The sequence below is a fragment of the Arachis hypogaea genome, chromosome 3 (assembly GCF_003086295.3).
Source record: "Arachis hypogaea cultivar Tifrunner chromosome 3, arahy.Tifrunner.gnm2.J5K5, whole genome shotgun sequence".
Taxonomy (NCBI): domain Eukaryota; kingdom Viridiplantae; phylum Streptophyta; class Magnoliopsida; order Fabales; family Fabaceae; genus Arachis; species Arachis hypogaea.
This window is the reverse complement of record NC_092038.1, coordinates 131859429-131869154: the sequence shown is the minus strand read 5'-3', so window position 1 is coordinate 131869154 and position 9726 is coordinate 131859429. Positions and strand designations below refer to the sequence as shown.

General features: G+C 32.1%; 1 protein-coding gene across 1 annotated transcript; it reads right to left on the bottom strand.

Annotated features, from left to right (window-relative positions):
- Positions 1-4378: 4378 nt before the first annotated feature.
- LOC112782876 (uncharacterized) lies at positions 4379-9310 on the bottom strand. The gene is made up of 4 exons (XM_025825526.1): positions 9242-9310; positions 6804-7036; positions 4616-6345; positions 4379-4446 (listed from the first exon to the last, which is right to left on the bottom strand). The coding sequence occupies exons 1-4, from the start codon at positions 9308-9310 to the stop codon at positions 4379-4381; spliced, it is 2100 nt and encodes a 699-aa protein (XP_025681311.1).
- Positions 9311-9726: the final 416 nt, after the last annotated feature.

Below are 9726 nucleotides of genomic sequence, written 5' to 3'. Positions count from 1 at the left end.
CCTTGAATCAAGCTTTTGACTGAGACCCACGATGTCTTTCTTATTCTGAGTCGAACACTTTTCTGTAGGTATGAATTTCATTGTTGTTGCTCTGTTCGATTTTATAGTATTCAAATGTCATGCTGAAGTGATTAACAAGTGTCTAACGTTCAACTCTTCCTTACATATTTAGTTGCTTCCACAAATTAAACTCTAAGGATTGTAATGTAAATCTAGCAAGTCTGTCAATCTTACCCTTTTCCTAGTCTCTAATTCTGTCATTACCTACTTGTGCCGCTTATATCTGGTATAATTCAATGGTTAAAATGTTATTAATGGATCTTAGTGTTTTAGATTTGTATATAGTAGTAGACGGGTAAACTTGATTTAGTTTGTTATAATATTCCATCATGTTAAATCCATTTGGGCATGAAGCTATTCATTTCAAAGTGCTTAATTTTGATATAAGATTGTGCCACAACGGTTGACCTGTCGCTTTGTCGACAGTCTAATGTCATGTAATGACTCTACTTTGTTTTAAATATTAAGTCTGCAATGCAAGTCAAGATTTGTTCAAGGAAAATTTTTTTCTCTGTCTTATGTAACTCTAGATTTCTATACCTAAGTCTCTGGCTTTATGAATTCTTGCTGCATGTTTTGTTATTTAGAGGGAAAAATCTGTGATGGTGACACATTTCTTTTATAATATTTGTCTTTATTCAAAGGTTGTAAAGTCTAACTCTAATTACAGTCAAGTCGAAGTTTCAAATACACAATATGTCATTAGGTAAGCTAAGCCTGTTCTTGTTTGCTATGAATTTACTTACATACCTATCAAAAGTAATCTGATGCTAACCCTACTGCTTACGAATTGCAGGAAACAGAGTAAGATAATATCGGCTTTGGAGTGAATATTTGGTTACCTTTGTAGAGTTCTGAATTTTTTATGAATGGTTCTCATGTACTAGGAAACACACAAACAGTTGAATCAAGTTCAAGAAAAAAATGTTTCATGGTTATAGGGATCAATACAGCTTTAGTAGCAGAAAGCGAAGAGATTCTTTTCGTGCAACTTGGATGCCACAAGGTGATCAAGTGACATTTTAGCCCATTTTCTAGTTATTCCTTTCTTATTCATGGTATAGTTTTTCCTTTCTTATTCATTTTATCTGATGAATGGTTTGAAATGGAACGTCATCAGTTGAAGAAAGAAAGAATTGAAGATTTGATTACTGTACAAAATATTTTAAAATTATTGCTTTTTTTCTTGTGGTAGTACCATAGTTACATTTTAGTATTTTTCTCGTAATTTAAGCATTTAATTATAATTTGGATCCAATAAAATTAAAGACAAAAAAACCAATAAATATTATCATGTTTAAATTTTGAATACATTATACATATTATATAAAGATTTTTAATTCACATATCAAAATATGACAAACTGATAATTCCACCACCGTTACAAATTCTCTTTGTGATTTGTAAATCTCACTCACTCACACATACATACGTGCTGCTTTGTATATACTTCTTTTTCTTAATATTTTTAAGAGTATAGCTTAAATCTCATAATTTTTAAGAGTGTAGTTTAAAACTCATCTTGAAAATTGTAAGCAGAATTCAAATTCTATTAAATTCTTAACTTTTAGAAATGTTTACACTTCATAATTTAACCTGAATCTCTGACATTACAATAGGATTTAATTAAATCACAAAACATAGTATCAACAATCAAATAGCACTTATAATTTCACAAACAACAGACAAAATTAAATAAATTTATTTTGAAGCAAAGAGAAATGATTGCTTTTTCCAATTCAAAATTTAATTTTGAAATTTTATATACTTTGTACTTGACAAAAAAAGAGAAAATTAAATGTTGGCATGAGAAACAAACCGAAGGAAAAAAAAAGAATTAAAAAAAAAGCCAAAGTTATAAACAAATATTGATTATCTCTCTCTCAATTTGAAAAATTTTTTTATTATAATATTTATGACATAAAAAATAAGTTTATTTTTATGTCTTCTTCCTTTTAGAAGATTAATTATTACTTTTGTTAAAATATTGATCTTCTTTTTTCTTCGTTAAATGCTCACACATGCACGCACACAGAGATATATTACACCATATAACTATTAATTAAGAAAAAAGATTATTTTCAAAATTCAAAACTTTTAAAAAAAATTAATAGAGATAATTCAATTCAATTTAAATAATAACTATTTCAATCATATTATTGGTATGTTCCAAATTGACTATATACTAAAATTAATTTATACTTGTAAATAGTTTCTAAAATATTTTCATACTAATTACGTAATGTTATTGAACCATTAGTATTATCATGTTAAAATTTTGAATACATTATATATATTATATAAAGATTTTTAATTCACATATCAAAATATGATAAGCTGATAATTCCACCACCGTTACAAATTCTCTTTGTGATTTGAAAATTTCACTCACTCACACATACATATGTGCTACTTTGTATATACTTCTTGTTCTTAATATTTTTAAGAGTATAGCTTAAATCTCATCATTTTTAAGAGTGTAGTTTAAAACTCATCTTAAAAATTATAAGCAGAATTCAAATTCTATTAAATTCTTAATTTTTAGAAATGTTTACACTTCATAATTTAACCTGAATCTCTGACATTACAATAGGATTTAATTAAATCACAAAACATAGTATCAACAATCAAATAACACTTATAATTTCACAAAAAACAGACAAAATTAAATAAATTTATTTTGAAGCAAAGAGAAATGATTGCTTTTTTCAATTCAAAATTTAATTTTAAAATTTTATGTACTTTGTACTTGACAAAAAAAGAGAAAATTAAATGTTGGCATAAGAAACAAACTGAAAGAAAAAAAAGAATTAAAAAAAACCAAAGTTATAAACAAATATTGATTATCTCTCACTCAATTTGAACAATTTTTTTATTATAATATTTATGACATAAAAAATAAGTTTATTTTTCTGTTTTCTTTCTTTTAGGAGATTAATTATTACTTTTGTTAAAATATTGATCTTCTTTTTTCTTCGTTAAATGCTCACGCACGTACGCACACAGAGATATATTACACCACATAACTATTAATTAAGAAAAAAGATTATTTTCAAAATTCAAAACTTTTAAAAAAAATTAATAGAGATAATTCAATTCAATTTAAATAATAACTATTTCAATCATATTATTGGTATGTTCAAAATTGACTATATACTAAAATTAATTTATACTTGTAAATAGTTTCTAAAATATTTTCATACTAATTACATGATGTTATTGAACCATTAGTATTATCACGTTAAAATTTTGAATACATTATACATATTATATAAAGATTTTTAATTCACATATCAAAATATGACAAGCTAATAATTCCACCACCGTTACAAATTCTCTTTGTGATTTGTAAATCTCACTCACTCACACATACATACGTGCTTCTTTGTATATACTTCTTTTTCTTAATATTTTTAAGAGTATAGCTTAAATCTCATCATTTTTAAGAGTGTAGTTCATAGTTGTCAGAATTGAACCGGTGATCGAACCGGTCAGGCTACTGAGTCACTGGGTCACTGGTTCAACCGGTGGGTCACTGGTTGAACCGGTTAACCCGGTCCCACATAAGTAAAATGTATAAAATAGCTAAAAACTTAAAAATTAACATTTAAAAAATATATCTCCAATAACATTTTAATAAACATTAAATGATTAAATCTCAAATCTTAAAAATAAGTAGTAATACGAGAATAAACATAAAATTTAGTACTATTAGTCTATTACATGAACAACTCAATTTAACATAATTAAAATAACAATTCATGGATTATATCCAAGGAGTAACTTCAAAGTCTGGATATCTTTCTTCATCTGACAAATCTGGAGCTACATGTTGATTGGTTTCATTCTGATTTGCATTTTCCACAGAAGTATTATTAGCTTCACCATCATCTCGATCTTCTTCCAGATTCAATTCATCTAGCATTTCAATAATGTTTCACAAATCATAATCAATAATAAGGCAAAATATTTGGTTAAAGCATTACAAAATCATCCCTAACAACAACATACCCAAATCATCTAAACCTGATTGAAGAGACATATTTGCAAGATCATTCTGCAAAGCATCAACTTCTTCAGGAGTTAAAAATGGTGGTGAATCTTCCATTATCCATTCCGAATGATCCTCAAATGCATCAAGACAAATTGGATCATAACTTTGCTTTCTCATTCGGTTCTTATGTTATCAATTAACTTGATTATTCTTATTATGACTAAAAATTTTAAATAATGCCTTCAAGAAAGAATAATAAAAAGTACCTTTGTTGTAGCCTTAAGTTGTAATGAACATAAACAAGATCATTAAGCTTTTGATGCTCTAACCGATTCCTTTTCTTTGAGTGAATGTGTTCAAAAATGCTCCAGTTACGCTCACAACCTGAAGAACTGCAAGTTTGACTCAAAACACGAATTGCTAACTTTTGCAGGTTTGGTGCTCCACATCCATAAGATTCTCACCATTGATCTTAACATAAAAAGAAAACAATCACAATCATAAAAATCAAATCTTAAACATATCAAAATCATAAAAAACTAATTTTAATACAAAATTTACCAGGCATCACTGTGCTTCGCTCACGTATTGCAGACTGTCTCCCAAAGTCTCCTTCAGCATTCTTAAAGATTCTCTTCTCACTTGTCAATTTAGTAATCAAATCAGCATCACCGTAAGCATATCTCTCAATCACATCTAATAGGCCAGAAATTGTTTCTTTGTGCTTGTCAAATTCTGCAGAATTAAATCGAAAAGCTGGATTTAACCAATAACCAGCAGCATGAAGGTTTCTTTTAAGTTGTAAATCCCAACGTGAATCTAAAATCTTCAAATAAGGTTCAACAACTCTCTTTCTTTTTTGAAACCTCTTCACCATGTCTTCCCTAGCCTTATACATAGCTTGATAAAGGAAACCCATTGCAGCTCTATCTTCACTATCCACAATACGCAATACATGAACAAGTGGCTCCGTAAGCTTAACAATATCAGTGCATTGATTCCAAAATTTAGAATCTAAGACTTGATCCACAAACTTTTTTGCTTTGGCTTCTTTAGAGTAAGTTGAACTTGTCCATTCTCTAGATGTCACCATAGCTCTCAATACATCCTTTTGAGCCAAAATACTTTGTAAAGCAATGAAATTAGTGGCGAATCGAGTTGGAGCTGGACGAAGTATTTCTCGGCCGCCTGTGAACTGCCTCATCAAGTACAAAGGATGACAGTGATTATAGATATACTTCGTAATCATTGAAGCTTGTGACACAGTTTCAGTCACTTCCACAAACTTTCCAATATCCTGCAACATCAGATTAATACAATGTGTTGCACAAGGAGACCAATACAATCTAGGAAACTCTGATTCCAACAACCTTCCAGTAGCAACGTAATTTGCAGCATTATCCGTCACTACATGTACAACATTCTCAGGACCAACAAATAACACAACATCCCTAAGCAACTTAAACAAAGCCTCAGCAGTTTTCAAGATATGAGAAGCATCAACTGACTTTAGGAAAATAGTTCCTTTAGGGCAATAAACCAAGAAATTAATTAAAGTACGCCTACAACGATCAGTCCATCCATCAGCCATGATAGTACATCCAGTTTGTTTCCAAATCACACGATAACCTTCAATCATCTTCTTTACATCTTCAACCAATTTACTCAACAAATATCCCCGAACTCTTTGGTAATTTGGCCCTTTATACCCTGCACCCATATTTGCGATAGCATCGATCATCGGCTGATAATAAGCTGAATTAACCGCATTGAATGGCACAGAGGCATCCATCATCCATCTTGCAATAGCAATATCACACTTCTCCATAATTTCTTTGCTTTGGAGAACACTTTCAATACTTGGTTGAGCACCAGGTGTTGCTACCGGTGGAAAAAAGGATTGTAGTCCCTTGAGTTGTTTTCCAACTCCCTTTCTAGAGCTAGGTGCTGGAATTCTTGATGCTTGTTGTTGTCGCATCTCATTACGTTCAATCTCATTAAATTCCCTTTCAACGTCATCACAAGCACCATAACTTTCTGCATATTCTTCTTGAGTTTTCCTTTTCTTGGTTCGAAGATCTTCAATGTTTTGGGAGAATTGGTGTCTCACCGCAGCTGGCACCTTTCGACATGCCTCAATATCTCCACCTTTTCCAGCCAAATGATGCTTAACCCGGTTAATTCCTCCACCCCTAATAAGCTTCTCGCAATAAATACATACCAGAGCAGCTTTTCCTTTATCCAAAACTTGTTTACAATGGCCCCATGCAGGATCAGTTTTTTCTCTGTTACTATTTTTTGGGTTCCAATTGTTGGATCAGGAGTTGATCCTTGTTCCTGAGAAGTTGGTGTTGGTGTTTCTGATGGTGTATTTGATGAAGCCATCCTAAATTCCTAATCAACCAGGGTCCAGGACTAAATGACTAACAATACACAACAACAATCCACTAACTACTAAGAAATAACAGCAACCAACAATTCACAATCAACAAACTGAACTACTGAAGTACTGAACAAATCAAACATACCAAACATACCAAACAACAATTCTCATCTGCCCACATACCAAAATCAAACAAAAATCAAACTATCAAACATTCAAACATATGTGAACCACCAATTAAAAAATTAACTTCAAAGTTCAAACATATATGTAAACTATCAAACATGTTCTCATAATCTCATCTGCCCGCATACCATAATCATTAATCAATTAACTTCAAAAAATTAAAAAATTAAAAATACTTACCTGCACGGCTGCACGGCTGGACCCTGGACCCGGAGGGATGGAGCGACGAGCGTCGAGCAGAGAAGAGGGAGACCTGGAGCGAGGAGCGACGAGGAGGCGACTTCAATGTTCAATCTTTGATGGACGGGGTGAGTGGCGCACTGCTCTGGATGCGGTGGTGAGGTGAGTGCCGCGTGGTTGAAGGCTTGAAGCTGACGGGCCGACGGGGCGACGAAGTGGCTGAAAGCCTGAAGCTGAAGCAGAGTAGGCGAGTAGCAGGGGATTCTGGGATGGAGTCATGGCACCATGGTGATGGTGATGGACTGATGGACTGATGGTGGTCTTTCACCTCAATATGGCCGTATGGGAACTTGCGAAGGGAAAGTGGGAAACAGGGGAAGGGGATGGACTGATGGAGGCTAGGGTTACATCTTGAAACGCAGCAGCTCTGCGATTTTTTTTTTTAAAGAAACGACGTCGTTTTCCATCGCATAAAAAAAATTAATTTCGAACCGGTCCGGGTTAAACAAAACCCGCCGGTTCGCCGGTTCTAATAAAACCTGGCCGGTTCAATACGGGTCTCGCCGGTTCAATTCCTTCTTCGGTTCGATGACTCATCCGGACCGGTTATAGCACTGGTTCGCCGGTTTTCCGGTCCGACCGGTCGGGTCGGTCCGATTCTGACAACACTGGTGTAGTTTAAAACTCATCTTGAAAATTGTAAACAGAATTCAAATTCTATTAAATTCTTAACTTTTAGAAATGTTTACACTTCATAATTTAACCTGAATCTCTGACATTCAATAGGATTTAATTAAATCACAAAACATAGTATCAACAATCAAATAACACTTATAATTTCACAAACAACAGACAAAATTAAATAAATTTATTTTGAAGCAAAGAGAAATGATTGCTTTTTTCAATTCAAAAATTTAATTTTGAAATTTTATGTACTTTGTACTTGACAAAAAAAGAGAAAACTAAATGTTGGCATGAGAAATAAACTGAAGGAAAAAAAAAGAATTAAAAAAAGAAAACCAAAGTTATAAACAAATATTGATTATCTCTCACTCAATTTAAAAATGTTTTTATTCTAATATTTATGACATAAAAAATAAATTTATTTTTTTGTCTTTTTCCTTTTAGGAGATTAATTATTACTTTTGTTAAAATATTTATCTTCTTTTTTCTTTGTTAAATGCTCACGCACGCACGCACACAGAGATATATTACATCACATAACTATTAATTAAGAAAAAAGATTATTTTCAAAATTCAAAACTTTTAAAAAAATTAATAGAGATAATTCAATTCAATTTAAATAATAACTATTTCAATCATATTATTGGTATGTTCAAAATTGACTATATACTAAAATTAATTTATACTTGTAAATAGTTTTTAAAATATTTTCATACTAATTACATGATGTTATTGAACCATTAGTATTAATCAACCAAGCCTTCTTCCTTTTTTTTTTGGTTAACAAAAATATTTAATGGTTCAAAAACTACTTAAGAAGACTCAGTATCATAGTCCAATAATTTCTAAAGTATTTATGATGTGGGTTTGGACTTTGGAGACCAAACCACATAAGAAAGTTCAATAAAGAAGAAAAAGCATAACAAATAAATAATAAAGCCAAACAATGAAAGATCTACTTCGAGACCTAGTATCACAGTCCAATATTCTATTACTAGGCCAAACATTCAAAGATCACTTCCACTATATCCAAGTCAAGCCAATGTCAGCAGCATGGCTTGCCTCTCAACCCTCCCATCACGCTCTCAAACTCTCAAGCTCTCTGAACCACATCTGTAAACTATTCTCCTACCTATCAACATCATTATCATACCCTTTTAAGAGAATATCCGTATATAGAAATCTATATTGTATAATTGGCCATTGGCTATTTGGTGATGAGTCTTTAATTTCTAATGGTAGTATAATTTGTGTTGTAATTTTTGAAATTCTTAACTCAAATTAATTCTTCATATATGATAGGCAAGATTCGTCATGTTTATTCAATTACGAAAGTATTGCATTTTTTTATAAATTTGAGTAATACCCCAAATCAGTTCCTAAAGAATTTTGGATTGAACACTTTAATCCCTAAGGAATAAAAATACCCAAATCGATCCCCAACGTTAAATGTCGTTAGTCATTGTAGTCCTCGTCCGTCAAAAGCTAACGTCCGCTGCTTAGGTGTAGCGTTAAGTTTTTCACGTGGCCGTTAAGTGCCAGGTGGAGCGAAGAGGACAGTTCAGTCCCTGTAGTCACAGCCAGAACGACGCCGTTTTAGAGGCATGTAACGCTGCGCTTTGAATGGAATTATAGTTTGTCTCTTCATTACCCCCACTCCTTCACAAGGCTTGACACAAAAAGACCTGAGACCCCAAACCCTCATCTTCTTTTTACAGAGAATTGCCCTAACTCTCTCCACCGTCATCTCCCACCTCATATCCTACATCACCCTCAACACGCTCTCTAATCCATTTATTCTTCGTCGTTACTCTTTCATCCATGAGCATAACGTCCGTTTGCTGCACCGTAACCGCCAAAGCATAGGAGCAAAATAGTGGAAAGGTTCGATTGTTGATCAAGCATTAGTCGCGTTCACCAAGGTAACCCCCCGAAACCAAGAATGTAGTGCTTACTGCAAATATTGAAGGTGTTTATTATAGTACATGGTTAATCAAATTTTGAGTAGGTATTAATATGTTTTCGTTAGTAATAGCAGAGCATCTTCAACAAAGTGTGCTCTTATTATATGATTATATGGTTCTTGTGTTTTATTGCATTGTATCTTTGTAGCCCAGGATTATACCTGATTATGTATGATGCTTATTTAGAATAGTTAAATAGAGTAATTTATGAAATTGAAAATTAATCTTCTTTTTCATTTTTGGGTTTGTGGTGTATGTAATTTATGAAGTTAATA